Here is a 17,806-nt window from a genome sequence, read left to right as displayed (position 1 = left end):
TTGCTCCTGATTTAGCTATCAAATCCCACATGTCGTAGCTTTTTCCTGTTTGTCTATATATAAAACTTTAATCATAAGTCATAACATATACCAGTAAGAAAAATGTAATCAACTAAAGGTTATGTATTGCTCCTGATTTAGCTATCAAACCTCAAATGTCATAGCTTTTTCTTGTTTGTCTATATATAAAAAACTTTAATCATAACATATACTAGTAAGAAAAAATGTAATCAACTAAAGCTTATGTATACCAAAGAAATTCTAAAACTGAACAACCAAATCCTAACACAAGAATCAGACTGAACATTCTCACTCAATACAACTTCATTCACCACCACACTTATTTCAACTACATCTAAAGAAAAAGATTTTTGAGTTTCATAACAATTTGGTCAGTAAAAATTCATGACATTTCTAGCCAGCGGATGAGCAGCCGGAACCGGCCGGCTCGTCGAATCCATGCTTCCTGTTCGCCTTCCTTTACTAGGCGTCAAGTTAAACTTCAACACACCATTCTCAACCTTTCTCCCAATACTACTACTACTGCTACTAACCTTCTTCTTACCACAAACGTATCCATCAACACTGTTCCGGTGAAACCCTCCACCTCCGGGAGTTGAACTTCTCCAACTCACACTACTATTGCTCCTCATCATCTTCGGATCAAACCCATTTCTAGCTTCTACATTCCACGACCCTGAGAACGATCTATCCACACTGCTTCTCCCTTCTTCGAATCTCTTCTCATTTTTCCTGTGAAGCATCCCAAATATGTTCCAACTCCATCTCTTAGACTTCTTAGTAGTCCCTTTCTTGCTGGACTCCACAGTCCCTATCTCCAAGTTCTCAACAGAGCAGTCTCCCCTCAGTGAACTCGAATGTGAACGCGAATGGGAACGTAAAGCCGAGTCCTTTACCTCTCTGTCTCGAGGAGGAGACACTTTAGTGTTGGAACCAGACAGTTTCAGTTCATCGATCTCGGAGATGATTGAAGCTGATATCTTCCTGGTGGAGCTAGAACGATCCAGACTCTTCCTCCGTCGTGAAGACGAGTCGTTGTAGTACTCTCGCGTCTGTTCAGATCCACCAGGGACAACACTCTCTGGTGGCGTTCGCGGTGGTGGTGGTGGCTCTTCCACCGGAACAAGATTACTAACCGGAGAATCCTCCACGACTGATAACATTGACGGCATTCGCGGCGGAGCCGCCGCCGCCGCCGCTCTCCCGATCATATACCCGTCGAAAGAAGCGCGCGGCTCGTCGAACGAGTAGCGAGGGTCGTCCACCGAGACCCTACCGGCGTCAAGAGAGAATCTTCCGGCGTCGATTGAGAATCTCGGATCCGTGTCGCACGATCTCCGCCCGTAGCCGTACTCCGCTACTTCGGACTGAGTGTCTCTGAGCTGCCTCACAGCTGACTTCTCCACCGGTAATGCGGCGGCGCTCTTCTTAAGCTTCTGCTTTTGCCTCCATTTCTGTAGCTTCTTGCTCAAAACCGACGCCGCCGACCAGAAACTCCTGGTGGGTTTCTTCGCCGTCGTCTGAGGATTCAACTCCATGTGCTCTTTCACCTTCTCCTTCTCCTTCTCCTCTGTTTCCTCTTCTTCTTCGATGATCTCGTCGATTACGCTTCTCTGTTCCTTTAACTTCTTCCCACAATCAATGCCCTCCTCGAAAACAGGGGACTTGGGCTTTCTAGTTTCGAGATTAATCTCACGATTGACCGTTAAAGTTCCCTCCTTTACCGTTAAAGCTCCCTCCTTTACCGTTAAAGCTCCCTCCTTTATACGCTCGGCGTCTTCGTTGAACAGAGACCAGAGAGTGTTCCTTACTCTAACATCGCACGACCTCCTCTGCGGCTCAAACGCGCCCAGAGAGAATAAAGCTTCGTTCTTTCTCGCCGAGAACGATTTCGTCCTCCGAAGTTCCGGGAAGGAGGAGGAGGAGGAAGACGACGGCTTGAAGATTGCTTTGAGAGCTGCGGCGGAGGAGGACGACGACGACGGTGGTTTTCTGGAGGAGGAGGACGCGACGGCGTTGATGTCTAGAACGGAGAGACGGTCGAAGAGGCAAGAAGGGCAGAAGCCGGTGAAACGCTCCTCCGGGTGACGATCGCAGGAGGTGGAAGGACGGTGAGGCTGCGGCGGAGCTAGTGCTGAAGCTGCGACTGGGTTGTTGTGGGTAGGATTCATAACCGGAGGAATCGAGTACACCTCATGTTATTGACACTCAGATTCTCGCGTGGGGAGAAAAGTTTTTCCGAGAAAATTGTCGACGGAGAGAGAGAGAGAAAGAGACAGAGAGAGCCGTTGTGAGAGAGAGAGAGAAACAAAATAAAAGGAAAGAGAGGGTTAAATAGTGAAATTAAAGAAGAAAGGGGTATGAATTTGGAATAAATAGAAAATACGAGGGCCCCGTTTCGAAATTATGTTTCGCTGGTTCCGTTGGTGACTTTTAGCAGACGTACTACACTACTACAGCAAAGTCTAGGGGCTCTCGCTTTTTGAGAATGACGGTTTCGCCCCTATGGTCTCTCCCACACCACCATTGCCTAAGAGGCTAGAGTCCACCATGTTTGTGTATTTTCTCTTTCTTTCCGATGTGCCGGAATCTTGAACTGTTTTGTCTACTTAAAAATCTTAATTTACAAAGTTAAAATATCTTAGTCTTTAAAAATATCTTAGTTTTATATATTTTAAAAATTGTTTTATTTCTAATCATTTTTGTTCTTATAAGCTGTAGAAAATTCAAATTTATTTTAGATTCATGATAGCTGTAACCAAATCACATCATAATTATTTGACAGTTCTTTTCCGTACTTTTAACATTTTATTCGAATATTTATGTAAGATAAAACAATCTATTCATGTGAAAGTAAATTTATTTCTTTTAATGTCATCATTGCATTTATTATATAGCATTATTATCTTACTATAAGCAGTGCTATTTCCACAATATATTTCAGTGTTATTTTTCATTTTACGAGGAACCGATTAATGTTTTTGGAAACAACAGATTAATAGCTTTTATACTCTAACCAGGAAAAAAAATGCAAAGTGAGGTAATATTGCTCTAGGATGTTTCTTCCAATGGCCTTTCACTTCTTCACTTTACATTCATACTTCGCTTTCTTTTTTCCTTTTCTGTCTCTTTCTCTTTATTCACTTTTATTTTTCTTATTCTATTTCTCTTTTTGTTTTCTCTACCTTTTTGCCTTTTGAGAATATAGCAAATAACTCATGCTAAATAACATGTATTCGTTATTTATTTATACTTATGGAAGAATCTATTATATTAAAATGTGAACGTTGTCTAAAGTTTCAAGTAGAATCACACATGAGACTTATTTAACCCACAAAGTAATGTTTTTATATTGTGATCACAGCTCAAGCGAATATAGTTTATTTAGTGTGGATGTAAATTCAACACACGTGAATAGTATTATCATTAAAAACACATTCAAATAACTTAAGAATTTAAAACCGAAGAAAATAATTAATTGGGGGATATGAAGAACGGGGCGTGGGATAGCACCGACGGCGAACGGGGCGGAGTGATGAGAATTGAAGAGAAGCCTCGTCGGTGAGTCACGAGTATATAGCCTTAACTAGACTCATGTGAAACCGGCTACTTTTTTTCCTGTCTTACCACACGTGTCCCTCTTTTGGGCCCATCTTTGCCCCACTCTTCATCTCTCTTTCTTTTCCCCAAATTCTTGAAACATTTTCAAGAATGAAAACATATTTGGTAACTGTCTTTTGTATGCTAGAAACTTGAAACAAAAGAACCAACAATGTGAACCCTGAACCATAAATCATAAAATGTGCCAACCCGCATGTTGGCCAGGGTGTAAATTCTCAAATGTCCCCGAGTTGAATTCACTCAAACAAAATTGTTGTGCATTTAGTCACTGAAAGTTTTGGATTTTAATGCCCAAGGTAAGCTTGTTGGAAGTTCATGCCAAAACAACACATTATGTCAATCCACTATAACTATAGCTCACTTTTCCAACTTTATTCCATGGAAATTAATAAAATTGGAGCTACATAGATACATACATACCAATTGTTCCCTCGTAAGTACTTTGTATTTGTGAAAGATAGTTCTCTCTTCTTTTTAGATGTCTTAGAAGTTGTTTTATAACTGTGACATATCATTGTCTTTCTTCTTTTTAGCTGTCGTAGGAGTTTTAATGGAGTTTAGCATCTCTACTTACTAGAGGAATGAATTCAAAATATTCGAGGCATGTTATGCACCACTCATAAGTGCATACCCACTTTGAATGTTTCAGTCTCGCTTATGATAAATTATTACGAATTTTTAATAGAATTGGATAAACACGAGCTTATAGCTTAGCCGTTTAGCCATTTCCTACAAACTATTAGGAAATCATTCATATACCTATATAGTAAAAACATTCGTTTCGTTTTATCTCATATAATTCATTGAAAATCTGACTAGAGGTGTATCCATTCATTCAGTGACATCATGTGTGATTGTATAAATACGATCATGCTTTACAATATTTGGGCTTTTTCTTTCTCATTTCTTGTATCCTGGAGTCTCTCATGCATTAGCAATCCAAGCCCGTTTCCCTGGACCCTTACGACCCATTATTCCCCTCATGCTTTAGTTTCATAAGTACGAAAGCTTTCACTATTTATTCAACGAAATAGTTCTTTCACATTGTCCTTTAATATTTTCTACTTTTTCGATTTAGACACTTGGTGGTGTAGAGCTTGTTTGACTTACGTTGTGACCTTTTTCATTTAGAAAGTGGTTGTATTGAAGTATGCGGTGATATATTTACTTAATATAATATTAACGTTTGACATAATTGTCTTAACTAATACAACAATTAACAAATGTATATAAGATTTTTTTTTTTGACTAAAGGCTTTCAATTAAAAACATAAACGATTACAAGATAAAGTTACAAAACCTTAGAGTTTGGTAAAGTTTGCATGAAACACATTTCATGATAAGTTAAGTCTCAAACCATAATTAAACACATTTCATGTATATAAGATTTGAGTAATAGTTTATGATATATTTTGGATCTTTCTAACATAGACACGAATTGCTTTCGCTTAATTTAAAGTTTACAGTCTCCATGTGAATAAATTCTTGAAAGGTAAACGAAAAAATAGTAAAAGGTGACTTGTTGGTCCATCATTCATAAATTACTAACCTGTCGATATTCATGCATGAGAAAGGTGACTTATTGGTCATGGTATTGACTATTGAGGAGGGTGATCAAGTCCGTTCGCCGGTTTACTTTCGCCCATCGTTTCAATCATCATGCACAAAATGATTTTGGCAACGCAATCTTTTCCAAGTATAAGTATATTTTCTGTTATTGTCTATCCAAATACAAGTCGTCCTCATGTCTAAAATACAAATAAAAGAAAGTCAAAAGACAAAACAGATATATGCCTTGAAGAAAACGTTTAGTTTAGGTACTTAACTTGATGGTTAGGCACAATGTTTACAAAGTGCTAATCACAAATATAAGAAAAAATTGTGCCATCTCACCTTTATTAATTTCTTTAAATGGATTAGTTATATTTTTCACTTGAGCCATGCGATTCCTATCTCCGATAAATTGTGAATATGGATATCGGTGGTATCATAGGAGATTGAGAATTAAGTGGACGATCTTCGTCCTCGGTCATTCTCTTGATTTCTTGGACTTTCTTGGATCTTCATGGTTGCAAATTGAAATTGTAGTCCTTCGATCTTCTCGTTGAGCTCGGCATAAAGTTCATGTAACTTGCTCTCAATCAACTTTTGCATCGCTTTGGCCTTCTCTTTTTCTTCAAGGAGCTCTTAGAATAGTATTCTGATTTACTACGTGGTTGGTAGCTTGTCTAAATATGATGGGCCGTGCTCATTTAAATTGGTGTGTCGTTATGTTTCCACAGCCTCGACCTCAAATGTATAGTCGGATGCTTTCTACTTCAGTCACGTCCATTTATAACTAGCGGTTGTCTTCTGTGATAACCTTCCTTTTCAACAAAATGTTTCGTTAAGTTAATACTTAAAACCTAAAACGCTTGATTGATAGATTTATAAAATGTAACTGCAAATATTAAATTTGATAATACCAAATGTAACGCAAAAAATGATCATATACCGAAAGCCCCGGTAATCAGTTGTCCGGTGTAGGTGGGCCTTTGACGTGGTGGAGTCACTTTGAACACGTCACGTGTCTCCACGTAGGACGCAGCAGAAAATATTTTGTACATTGACTAAAATACCCTTCACACCAAACACCACCCAAGCACAAAGACTTTGAAAAGCTTCTTTCATGTCGAGTTTCTCTTCCTGAAACTCTGCCTCTCTCTCTCTATCGTTATTCTAACGTCTCCTAAACATCAACATCACTATTGGCGTAACAAGTTAGTCGTACTTAATCATTCGTTAATGGCGACAGCATCATCTGTAACATCTCCACAACATTCGTCTTGTTTCTCAAGATTCCGTCGCGATCCGGCAGCAAACCGGGAAACCCTTCTGAGTTTTGGGTTACGTTCCAGACATAACCAGATTCGATGTGAGAGTTTACGTTCCTCGTCGGAAAGCCGTGTGACAAGAAGAGGTGAAGCGGTGGTGACGGCGGCAAAGAAGAGACATCAGTCGCCGGAAAGATGCGCTGCGGAGGGAATACTTATCGGTGGAGGAGAGGTGGAGGTGGCAAGGGAGGTGGGGACGTTGATACCGGAGAGGATGAAAGTAGTGATGTTGACGGCGTGCATGATGTGTCTTTGTAACGCCGACAGAGTTGTGATGTCTGTAGCGGTGGTTCCACTCGCCGAGAAGCTTGGCTGGTCGAGTTCTTTTTTAGGGGTAGTTCAGGTATTTTCTTAATCTCCTATAATTAACTCCCCCTAATTACATTCTTGATCCGCGAATCTGTAAGCAATCAACTTGACAAAAATAAATGAAGATGTCAAGATTTGATTTCCCCATATGTGTAAACATATTTAATATGGGACCAGTTTATAATCGTCCGCAAAATCAATTTTATAAAGATACATGACATTTTCACACATATTAAAAAAATAACTTGCAATAAAATAAAATAAATCTAAAATATATAAACTGTAATGCACCAAGATTAGGTGGTTTAAAGAAATAATTGGTTGCATTTAAGGATTTTTAAAATATTAATATATATATATATATACATATAATAGTAGGAAAAATGGAGTAGTTGTTGAGAACAATGGTAGGTGCGTTACTTTGAGCGGCAAGCGTAAAGAAGGCTTGACGTTATGTGAAAGTGAGACTTTTATCACCAAAACGTTTGTGGTAAGGGTCACGTCGACTTCCCTTTTCTTCTGAGTTTCTGTTTGGCTTCAAACCTAAAAATCCAATTCTTTTCCATTTGATTTCATTCAAATGCAAACTAAAATTTTAATTTCTATTACCTACATTTCCTCATTTATTAGAGCATGAGCATCGCTGAGTTTTTATGAAAGTATCTCACCAATAAAAAACAATGATAGACTTAGACATTTGTGAGAAACTCCCTCAACACATAACAACTTTGTAATGGTTTATTATTTTTTAATACTGAAATATATTGGTGAGAAACCATATAAGTTTCGCACTACTAATGATTCTCTTAGGGTTATTTTCTTTTTGTAAACTTGTCTTTCTTGTTAACCTCAAACCAACGGAGTCCTTGATCAGTTCGCTATGTTGTTTTTTTCTCCATCAAACAATCATAACCCATAGCTTATTATATAGAAGAAACCAATCTAGTGATCAAGGTTTGGCTAACACTAACTTGTTAGGTTTCTGCTAACACGTGACGTATTAAGTTTTGGCTAACATTAACATATAAGTTTTTTTTTCCTAATATGGATTGAAACTTATTATTTTGCAGTCCTCCTTTTTATGGGGTTACATTTTTTCATCGGTTATTGGAGGAGCATTGGTGGATCGTTATGGAGGAAAAAGAGTATTGGCCTGGGGAGTCGCATTGTGGTCTTTTGCCACTCTACTCACTCCTTGGGCAGCCGCACACTCGACCGTAGCCTTATTGTGCGTCCGAGCCTTCTTTGGTCTCGCTGAAGGTGTTGCAATGCCCTCCATGACTACTCTTCTCTCTAGGTAACTGAAAATGTTTTTTTTTTAACTATGTGATTACTTTTGAACATATTCTTGTAAACCGCAAACGCATAAATTGGAATTTGACTCAGGTGGTTCCCCATGGATGAACGAGCGAGTGCGGTTGGTATATCGATGGCAGGGTTTCACATGGGAAACGTCGTGGGACTTTTGTTGACACCGCTCATGTTATCTTCTATAGGAATCTCTGGTCCATTCATTCTTTTTGCGTCCTTAGGTCTATTGTGGGTGTCCACTTGGGCAAGCGGCGTTACAAACAACCCTCAGGACAGTCCTTTCATCACTAGGTCAGAGCTGAGGCAAATCCAGGCTGGGAAACCGGTTCACCATCCGACCAGTTCAAGCAAGCCTAACCCATCTTTGCGCCTTCTTTTGTCGAAGTTGCCTACTTGGGCAATCATTTTCGCTAATGTGACTAACAATTGGGTGAGTTTGAGTTTGATAGTTTCTTTTGTTACATCAATGCCTTGTCTTTTTTTTTTGTAATAAACTCATAAGGTTTTGGTTAGTTGTTCACAGGGATACTTTGTTCTTCTCTCATGGATGCCTGTTTACTTCCAGACGGTAAGTAGTTATTAATGATTCTATGTTTTGATTCGAATATGAACTGAAAATATGATGTTTTATATTGATGTTCACAGGTGTTTAACGTGAACTTGAAGCAAGCGGCATGGTTCAGCGCTCTTCCATGGGCCACAATGGCGGTCTCGGGATACTTTGCTGGCTCAGCATCAGACTTCTTGATCAGAACTGGTCACTCTGTGACCTCTGTCCGAAAGATCATGCAGGTGATTATCAAAAGTGCAATATGTTATAACTTCCAACATTCTAACAGAATGTCTCGGCCTTTATTGTCAGTCTATCGGATTTATGGGTCCGGGGTTGTCTCTGCTATGCCTCAACTACGCAAAATCACCTTCTTGCGCAGCGATTCTCATGACCGTTGCATTGAGCTTGAGTTCCTTTAGCCAAGCCGGGTTCCTCCTCAATATGCAAGTACGTTAATAACAACTCTTAGCATTTCACCATTTTGGGATAATCTTTAATCTCACAACATCGTTGGTTTCTCTTTGTGTCAACAGGACATCGCACCGGAATATGCTGGTTTCTTGCACGGTAAATGTTAATATATGGTGAATCTTGCTTCATGTTTTATTATAGTTTCTTGCTTAAAAAGTTAGGGGTTTTGTTATTGGTGTGTGAGGCAGGTATTTCAAATTGTGCGGGTACGTTGGCTGCGATCGTTAGTACAATAGGGACGGGCTACTTCGTGCAGTGGCTCGGTTCCTTCCAGGCGTTTTTGACGGTAACGGCGTTTCTTTACTTTGCAACGACCGTGTTTTGGATCCTTTTTGCCACCGGAGAACGAGTCTTTTAGATCCAATTGCAACAGGCTATCCTTATAAATTTACAGAGCAATATGATACCAGAAAAAAAATACCGACCAAAGATACAAATGATTGTTTTTTTTTTCTGGAAGATAATATATTTTTGTACGTTGTTTTTCCTGTTATCTGATAAAAACTTCAAAATATAATTGTATTTAGCTTAATTCATACTCTATTTAGAGTAAATAAATAAAATGATGAATATGATTATTTTAGTTTTGAAATAATCATATTTTGTTCTATTTGTGAATTAAAAATGATATATGATGGGAGAAATATTTTATTCTAAAGACTAAAATGAAGTTTGAAGTGGGATTATAAATTATTAAATCATTGCAACTTATGTTAAAAATCTACATGATATTACTAAAACAAACTTGATTTAAGAGTGTTGGATTCTCATTACAGACTCTTTTAGGAAAAAAAACCACAAGAAGAAACTATGCAATGGTAAAAAAAAAACTATGCGATTTACTAGTAATTGAGAGCTGTGGTAATTTTAGAAAGTTAAAAGAAATTACAAAATATTGTATTTACATGTGGATGATTGGTTGAGATGAAGCTTCAAAAAATTTCATGTAGTTTGATCAGTAAAATTTTGAACTATAAATATATTTTTGTATCAATAAAAATTAAATGAAAAACGTAAAATAAAGGTTAAATTGTAATTGTAAATTTTTTCTGTAAAAATTAATCTTCAGTGAATAAAAATATAGCTTAATATTAATTATAATATAAATTTTATTAGATATAGTTTTAAGGAAAGTTAAACCTTGATTGGTTTAAAACCGTAAATAAATTTTTGGACACCATTATCTTTAGACAAAGTAAAAAATTTACAAAAGTCAAATTATTATTTTTTATTATTACATCGAATTAAATTGCCAAGCTGAGCTGTACTTGACTGTGCACGGACAGATCTGTTTCTTCATCACCAAAATGAAAGAGATCGCCGCCGATGAGACCTTCTTCCGCTACTGCGTCCTAACACTAATCTTCTCGGGCCCACCAACCGCCGTCGCTCTCAAATTCCTCCAAGCTCCTTACGGCAAACACAACCGTTCCGGATGGGGCCCCACTTTATCTCCCCCGCTCGCTTGGTTCCTCATGGAGAGCCCCACCTTATGGCTCACGCTCCTCCTCTTCCCCTTTGGCCGCCACTCTCACAATCCCAAATCTCTCCTCCTCTTCTCACCTTACCTCCTCCATTACTTCCACCGCACAGTCATCTACCCTCTCCGCCTCCTCCGCAGCTCCTCCTCTGCTAAAACGGGCTTTCCGATGAGCATCGCCGCCATGGCTTTCACCTTTAATCTCCTCAACGCCTATATCCAGGTAACGATGTATCTGATTCCGGTTTAGTAAAACTATCACTTTGTACCGGTTTAAAATTTTACAATTCTTTTGGTTTATTCATGACCAGGCGAGGTACGTTTCTCATTACAAGAACGACTACGAAGACGGAGTTTGGTTCTGGTTGCGGTTTGTTATCGGTACGGTGGTTTTCGTAACCGGTATGTGGATTAACATCACGTCGGACCGGACTCTGGTACGATTGAAGAAGGAGAACCGGGGAGGTTATGTGATACCGAGAGGAGGCTTGTTCGAGTTTGTAAGCTGTCCGAATTACTTTGGAGAGGTGGTTGAGTGGTTGGGCTGGGCTGTAATGACTTGGTCTTGGGCCGGGATTGGGTTTTTCCTATACACGTGTTCCAACTTGATCCCGCGCGCACGTGCGAGCCACGTATGGTACGGTGACAAGTTTAAGGACGAGTACCCCAAGACTCGGAAAGCTGTTATTCCTTTTGTGTTCTGAAAATATTCAGTTACCGGTTTAGTTCTCTTAATGTTGGTTTATTGTTCCGGTTTAGTTTTATTTATGTTTGGTGTACTACAAGAATGCTAAAATGTGTATCATTTAGACCAATCTATTAATATATCAAAGGTTTTAACATAAGAGTGAAGAGTGTTATATATCAATATATGTCATGTAAAGACTCTAAGAGACATAGCTAGTGTTCTATTGAAATAAGACATATCAAATAACTAAATGAATACAAAGACCAGAGTAAATCAAATGGTGTGTTTTTTTTTTAAATGGTTGTGTGGTGATGACTTATAAGATGTAAACTAGGGCATCTCTTAGTAGCTTTGTTTACCAAATGGAGAATGCGTGTGTGATACGCTATATTACTTTAGGTAAAATTTCATACAACTACAAAGGCGCTAGAAGCACCAGAGAAGCTTGTAATGGCACCAAACAGCGACTTCGAAGCTCCGTAATGTCTTAATCTGTAAACTCCAGCCACCGCAGACTCCGGTATCCTCCACTCCACCGTGGCTTGGCTCTCAGGGCTAAGCTTCACCTGTCTCGACCACTTAAACTTCACACTAAAGTCATCATCGTCATACACTGGGACCCACTTCCCTCCACGCAGCGTCTCCACCACAGCGAAAGATCCCTCCGTCATCAGGTCGTTACGTGGACACCCCGACCAAAACGTCGCGTTGACTTGTTGACCTCTCCTGAACGTTGACTTGGGAGGCACGTCTGCTTTAACGTCACCGAAGTCGACTCCTAAAGGAGTAGAGTCCACGACCACAGGGGCTAATAAGCTGATCTGTTTGTCTAGAAGGTCAGGTGGTTGGGGCCCACTCGGGAGTGTTTGACCGCTGACCAAAGCTGTGGCTAGTTTCTTGAACTCTTGGATGTAAGCAGTGAGTGTGTGAGGACCGTATAGCGTTGAAGCTCCCTCGTATCTTTGAACCTCGTACTCTTCGAAAGTGGTGATGTATTGAGAATACGTGTTGGTGAGACCAGCGATTACGACATGGAGGTTGTTGCCAAACTCCTTGCTGTCCAGAGAGATTAGAAATGACTTCACAGCGTCACGGAGACGCCTTCCAGCCATTGTTGTGAACTCTGTGTCCATAGATTCAAAACTCAGCGTTTTGATCAGCTAACAGTATACACTGGAGAGTGGAGGGTTTCAAAGACATACCTCCGGGGACACTGAGGATGACTAGTTGACCAATGCGAAGCATCTGAACCGGAAGAATTGAAGGCTGCACGGTTCAAACAATTAACAAAACGTCAATCATCTTTAGCTTTCAATGTTCTAAAAATTGGTTTAGCAAATCGGTCATAGCTAAAATGATTTTTTTAAATCCGATTTATACAAATCAAATCGGTTTAAATATTCTAAATCGGTTAAAACGGTGTAAAGCAGTTTAAATCAATCTACATTGGTCTAAATATCTCAAATAAGGCAAAATATTAATGTAAATCCACTCATTTGTCTAATGTCTTTTTTATCTATTTTTTGTAAATGTAAAATATATAAATAAATCAATATTGAAGACTAGGTTTCATCTAGACTTTGATTCTTTGAATAATCAACTCGACAAAGCGCCTAACTACCTCTAGCGATTTTTCAAACATAAATAACTTCAAATAAAAATCAGTTTTCAGGAAACAGATGATAGAGCCACTCACCGCCCAGTCATATGGTGTCTTCATCTCACCAGTGTCAAGTAAAATAGGTTTTGGTTTCTGACACTGAACCTGTTCCGGACCAGGAGTTCTTAACACGTTCCTCACTAATCTCCAAAAGGCATTACCCTTTAAGAAAGCAGATTCTTTTTATTAGAGAAATAAAGATTCAGACAAGAGCGATAGTCTTAAAGAAGCTTAAGTTATACCTTATCATCTCCTTGTTTGAAATCAAAAGCACCAGGACCATCAGTCGTTCCAGCAGCAAAACCAAACCCCATTGCTGCTGGACATGTCTTCACCGTCTCAGATCCACCACCACCTGCTTTAGGAACCGTGACTTGAAGATTCGAGAAATCTACATAAGCATGTTGGTAACCAACTTTCCCTTGCAGCTTCTCAGTAGCTTTGTTGAATAGTCCCACTGCCATTTTGAATTGCTTTTCTCCAATGATACGTGTACTCTCAAACTCATCAGGGTACCCGGGTCCACGGCCATAGCACAGCTCGTTCTTCCCATTGCAAGTACTGTGATTGAAATCACAAGGCAGTCCCGTGTCGATGCAAAACGCGCCAAGAGTGTTTGGACTCACATCACCACAGTTTGACTGACAGAAGGCAGAAACGAATGTACGCTTTGAAGCCTTTCTTACTCGGACTTTAGCATCAAGAAACTGTCCTTTAGATGACTTATAAGAAGCTGCAATGTCCAAAAGCCTGCTGTCTGAAAAGAGAAATCACTTGTCATAAACTTGCCACATTAGGAAAGTAACTAAAAAGGGAAAGTAGTTTGACTTGACTCACGGTTAGTGTTCAGATCAGAAACAATGGTAGATACTCGCCGAGGGATTTTACTTGAAACCTTCTGACCATTCTCAAACCAGTCCTCCATGAAACGCGCTGCCGCGCCTTTGTTATCACCACTTATCAAAGAGTTAGTCCTGCTCATGGAAGTCCCATGAGTTGCAAACCAGTTAAAGCTACCAATAGGTCCCAACTGTGTATCAACAAACTTGAGTAGCGTCATCTCTTTATCAACATTGTACTTATATCTACTCCTCTCAGCTTCAGGGTTGTTCAGATAAGAGCTAGGACTTCTGTTCACACCAGCATCCAAAAGATCACCTAATCATCAACCCACACACAAAGGGGTTTATATTTTTATTTTTTCGATTATATTTTTATTTTTTCGTAATTCCTCCGTGCCCGAAACCACAACATCTAATATTAGTTTCGTCTTATTTGGGGACCTTGAGTGGTTGAACTAAGGGAAGAGACTCTGATCCTAAGAGAGGGTTTCTACTTTTACCTTTGTTGACATAGACAGAACCAGGACGTAGACTTTGATGAGCTTGGATGATGGTTTGCTCAATGCCGTCAACGAGGACGTCAAAAGACTGACGAACGAATCCAAGAGAGGTGACAATGTAAGTAACATACTGAAGATAACCTCCAGGTCCAGCATGAGTGTGAATCCCACTTATAGCCACGTTCTTCTCTGTGTAAAGATCACCATATCTAACAAAAAAAATGAAGACAAGACTTTTTAACAAGATTGTACAAAATCATTATACTTTTGTCGTACGGTACCTTGCTTTGAGTCGCTCGAGAACTTTGATGGTAACGATCTGAGACGCCATACACGCGTCAAGATTCACAAACGCGACGCGTTTCCCTTGAGGCTCAGCGACGATGAAGGCACGAGCTCGGAGACGGAAGTGAATCCCCGAGGCGGTTTGATCTGAGTTCGCGTATCCCATCATGTTGACGTCAGCTGCGGGACCGGTGATGTCATAGCTTCCGACACCGATTAAATACTCTGAAGACGAGTAAACAGCTCTGTCTAGAAGAAGAAGAAAGAATAGAAAATGAAATGGCAATGAGACGGCCATGGTTTGGTGAGCTTGAAGGAAGGAGAAGTGGAGAATAAATAGATTTGAGGAACTTAGAGGAGATTCACTGTGGACGCCATGGAAGATTGAAACTTTGCAAGAAGGTGAGTGGGAGAGAGAGAGAGAGAGAGTTAGAAAATTCAAACTGCGGACAAGAGTGGATATGTCGGTTAGTGCTCTCTCATTGGACCTTACACTCTGTCACAATAGAATTATGGTTTTCATATTATTATTTAAAAAGATAAGTTGATGATATGTCCCCATGTGATTGGCTTTGAACTTACTATGTGAAGGTGTGTGTTTGTTTTCATAGACTTTACTTCCTTTGTGGTTTGCTTGTCTTGGCAAACAAACTTAATAATTCTCAATAACTTGACCTTTAATGTGCAATAATCATTCTGGGTCAATCTTTGTCTTCACACGTGCTCTTTCAAAGAGGTGGGTGAAACCCTCAACCGTTTCACACGTAGCACATTATGACCCCATCCTATATGGATCCGACAAGAACATTGAAGTGGGCTTTGAGTGGCTATTGAAAGAATATGATTTTTTTTAATGCTTTTTCAGGTTTTGACAGGAAAGATTATTACAAAGCAAGGTAAAGAGTCACTGATAGATACTTTGCTTGTAAACAGTCTCTTTGATATAAGTTTGCTTACTGATCTTCTCTTCTTTAAATGATTAAGAAGATTGCTCTTCTAACTCTTGTGTTCGAAAAGATTAAAATAGAACATAAAATATAAGAGTATTCCCTTAACAGATAAGAACACACAAAATTTGTAAAAACTATTTGTTGTTATGAGATAAGCGACCAAGTAAATAAAACAAGGTGGAGAGAGACTCTTCAATTGGCTTTGTTGGCATAAGGCTTCTTCTTGGTGATGTCTTTCTTAGCTTTCAACTTGTCTGATCTTCCTGACTTCTTTTTCTCCTTCTTGTCATTGTACATGTTTATCGCCTATATCACATTCAATGATTAGTATCAGATGAAAGAGACCAAAACTAGAGAGGAGAGAGAGCTGAGAAGTTTTTTTTTAGTTTTACCTTTCCAACATTGAGGATCTCATGTGAATGCTTTGACAATAACTTGCCAAGTACTTTATTAGTCTGCTCTTTCTCCTCGTCAACCCACCCATACCTTGGTACAACTGGTAAATACTGTGAAAAAAATAAACAAATTAGAACAAAAAATTGTCCATAGATTAACTAAAAGAACGGTAAAAATTATCTGTGAATTACCTTGTGGTGCTTGCCTTGCTTCTTAGGAGGTTTTTCACCAGGCAACTTCTTATCGAACTTTCCACCACTAGCTGTTGAAGTAGCAGCCAAACCTGCAACGTCTCCAAGTGCCTCCTTTCCAATCTTCTTTGGCTGAGCTTTGGTGCCTGATATGGGTAATCCGGTCACAGCTAGTTGGACATGGCTGCAAAAACAATGTATTTAAACCCATTTATATCCAAAACTATGAACTTGTAGTAATACTAATCGAATAAGTTGTTATATACCTTGGTAAAGCACCGGCTTTAGCAGCTGACTTAAGATTCTCTAGTCGGTTCTTTTCTTGCTTTCCGACTCTCTTCTTTTTATCATCCAGTCTCTTGGCAAAAGGATCTTCACCTGGCTCTGCAGTTAAGCCAAAAGAAATTGTAAATGCAACTCTACAATGTATTTACCACAATAGTTGCATATATGGTTTCATTCAGAAACTAACAACATAGTCTAGGCACTATGAAAGCAAAGATAAGATAATAAGACGTACCATCTGATGCCTTTGCCTCAATAATGGGGATATCATTATCATCGTTAACACGGTCGTAACCATGGCGACGCTTAAACTTATCAGTTGTTTCGTCGTACACAATCTTGTCCTTCTTCCGCTTTTGTATACCTAAGAAACATAACCAAAAAAAAACAATTTAGAAACATAATAAACACTGAACAAAATCAAGCTTTCAATCCTCGAAATAAATAACTCAATCTCAGCTTTATACCTTTCTTGAGAGCAAACTCTTCCCACTTAGTAGGAGGCTTAGGCCTTGGAAGCTTGTAGAGAAAAAAAAGAAACAAGTTTATAAGATATGTTGTTTATATGAGAAAGCACTCGTTCGCATTTCATATTGTAACAACATCCATGACAGATAGTGTCTCATGAGCTTACATGTTTCTCTCTAGGAAGCTTGGTGGAAGGAGGAGGCAACTGGACAAGAGGGCCATCATTAGTTTCAGTAGAAGGAAGGTTGAAAAGAGTATCAGCTATTGCCTGAACAAGCTTTGTTCCCTCCGTAACACATTCCTTCACAAGCTCCTCCCTAATGTAAATTAAAGAAAAAAAAACAGAACAAACTCAAACTTAACAAGCTAAAGGAAACAACTTTACACGAAAAAATGCGAACTTTACTTCTCTTTTGTTCATCAATCGATAAGACTACAACAATTAAGCATACAAACACACATCTAATCAGTTCAATCAAGCCGCCGCCGAAGAGCTCAACACGAGAGGAGAGAAAAGGACGAACCTTGAAGAAGGGGCGGAAGAGAAACGGTGGTTTGGATTGAAAGCAAGAAGATTTCCGACATCGATCTGGTAGATTTGGTCAGTCTCCATGTCCATGTCTTTCTCGTCGCAGTGTTTGGAATTTGAGAGTGGAGGAAGAAAGACAAAAGGGACTTTCTTTTGTTTTTAGGGTTTTGCGATATTTTTGAGTTAAACCTATCTCTCTCTCTCCTAATTTTAAATAAGACAAGGTAAATTGTCTGAAATATCCTTTTTATCTCTACGAATGTTCGTTTAACCGAACCGGTCTGATCTGATCTGATCTAAACTGAACCAAACCAAAATAATCTAAACTATACTAAAAGGAGAATATCCTCATCAGAGAGGCCCTCTACGTCAT

The 17,806-nt window shown here is 39.2% G+C and overlaps 5 protein-coding genes across 5 annotated transcripts; 2 read left to right on the top strand and 3 right to left on the bottom strand.

Moving 5' to 3' along the window:
• Positions 1-227: 227 nt before the first annotated feature.
• On the bottom strand, positions 228-2,414 carry LOC103865648 (protein OCTOPUS). Its single transcript, XM_009143469.3, has one exon. It carries the CDS (start codon positions 2,190-2,192, stop codon positions 393-395), a length of 1,800 nt encoding a protein of 599 aa, XP_009141717.2. The 5' UTR covers positions 2,193-2,414; the 3' UTR covers positions 228-392.
• Positions 2,415-6,189: 3,775 nt separating this feature from the next.
• Positions 6,190-9,769, top strand: LOC103865647 (probable anion transporter 3, chloroplastic). The gene is made up of 8 exons (XM_009143468.3): positions 6,190-6,858; positions 7,895-8,121; positions 8,211-8,565; positions 8,659-8,703; positions 8,781-8,927; positions 8,998-9,135; positions 9,222-9,255; positions 9,348-9,769. The coding sequence occupies exons 1-8, from the start codon at positions 6,427-6,429 to the stop codon at positions 9,515-9,517; spliced, it is 1,548 nt and encodes a 515-aa protein (XP_009141716.1). The 5' UTR covers positions 6,190-6,426; the 3' UTR covers positions 9,518-9,769.
• Positions 9,770-10,224: 455 nt separating this feature from the next.
• LOC103865646 (steroid 5-alpha-reductase DET2) lies at positions 10,225-11,484 on the top strand. The gene is made up of 2 exons (XM_009143467.3): positions 10,225-10,862; positions 10,951-11,484. The coding sequence occupies exons 1-2, from the start codon at positions 10,467-10,469 to the stop codon at positions 11,341-11,343; spliced, it is 789 nt and encodes a 262-aa protein (XP_009141715.1). The 5' UTR covers positions 10,225-10,466; the 3' UTR covers positions 11,344-11,484.
• A 250-nt stretch (positions 11,485-11,734) lies between these two features.
• LOC103865645 (neutral ceramidase 2) lies at positions 11,735-14,912 on the bottom strand. Its single transcript, XM_009143466.2, has 7 exons — positions 14,611-14,912; positions 14,330-14,538; positions 13,825-14,145; positions 13,230-13,744; positions 13,024-13,149; positions 12,530-12,593; positions 11,735-12,450 (listed from the first exon to the last, which is right to left on the bottom strand). The coding sequence occupies exons 1-7, from the start codon at positions 14,910-14,912 to the stop codon at positions 11,735-11,737; spliced, it is 2,253 nt and encodes a 750-aa protein (XP_009141714.1).
• Positions 14,913-15,602: 690 nt separating this feature from the next.
• On the bottom strand, positions 15,603-17,664 carry LOC103865644 (ribosome biogenesis regulatory protein homolog). Its single transcript, XM_009143465.3, has 8 exons — positions 17,429-17,664; positions 17,071-17,221; positions 16,904-16,955; positions 16,672-16,800; positions 16,418-16,535; positions 16,152-16,335; positions 15,957-16,070; positions 15,603-15,870 (listed from the first exon to the last, which is right to left on the bottom strand). Exons 1-8 carry the CDS (start codon positions 17,521-17,523, stop codon positions 15,757-15,759), a joined length of 957 nt encoding a protein of 318 aa, XP_009141713.1. The 5' UTR covers positions 17,524-17,664; the 3' UTR covers positions 15,603-15,756.
• Between the last annotated feature and the right edge of the window lie 142 nt (positions 17,665-17,806).

Source organism: Brassica rapa, chromosome A04 (assembly GCF_000309985.2).
Source record: "Brassica rapa cultivar Chiifu-401-42 chromosome A04, CAAS_Brap_v3.01, whole genome shotgun sequence".
NCBI classification, from domain to species: Eukaryota; Viridiplantae; Streptophyta; class Magnoliopsida; order Brassicales; family Brassicaceae; genus Brassica; species Brassica rapa.
The sequence above is the reverse complement of the archived record's forward strand: the minus strand, read 5'-3'. Positions and strand labels throughout refer to the sequence as shown.

Bases quoted from the DNA above. Each gene is read 5' to 3' on its own strand.
- LOC103865648 (XM_009143469.3), bottom strand. From the start codon at position 2,192: ATGAATCCTACCCACAACAACCCAGTCGCAGCTTCAGCACTAGCTCCG.
- LOC103865645 (XM_009143466.2), bottom strand. From the start codon at position 14,912: ATGGCCGTCTCATTGCCATTTCATTTTCTATTCTTTCTTCTTCTTCTA. The intron at 14,146-14,329 runs GTAAAAGTAGAA...GTTGATGATTAG, and splicing joins TTCTGTCTATGTCAACAAAG to GTGATCTTTTGGATGCTGGT. The intron at 12,451-12,529 runs GTATGTCTTTGA...CTATGGACACAG, and splicing joins CATCCTCAGTGTCCCCGGAG to AGTTCACAACAATGGCTGGA.
- LOC103865647 (XM_009143468.3), top strand. From the start codon at position 6,427: ATGGCGACAGCATCATCTGTAACATCTCCACAACATTCGTCTTGTTTC. The intron at 9,136-9,221 runs GTACGTTAATAA...TTGTGTCAACAG, and splicing joins GGTTCCTCCTCAATATGCAA to GACATCGCACCGGAATATGC. The intron at 9,256-9,347 runs GTAAATGTTAAT...TGTGTGAGGCAG, and splicing joins ATATGCTGGTTTCTTGCACG to GTATTTCAAATTGTGCGGGT.
- LOC103865644 (XM_009143465.3), bottom strand. From the start codon at position 17,523: ATGGACATGGAGACTGACCAAATCTACCAGATCGATGTCGGAAATCTT. The intron at 17,222-17,428 runs GTTCGTCCTTTT...AATTTACATTAG, and splicing joins TCTTCCGCCCCTTCTTCAAG to GGAGGAGCTTGTGAAGGAAT. The intron at 16,536-16,671 runs GTACGTCTTATT...GCTTAACTGCAG, and splicing joins TGAGGCAAAGGCATCAGATG to AGCCAGGTGAAGATCCTTTT.
- LOC103865646 (XM_009143467.3), top strand. From the start codon at position 10,467: ATGAAAGAGATCGCCGCCGATGAGACCTTCTTCCGCTACTGCGTCCTA. The intron at 10,863-10,950 runs GTAACGATGTAT...ATTCATGACCAG, and splicing joins TCCTCAACGCCTATATCCAG to GCGAGGTACGTTTCTCATTA.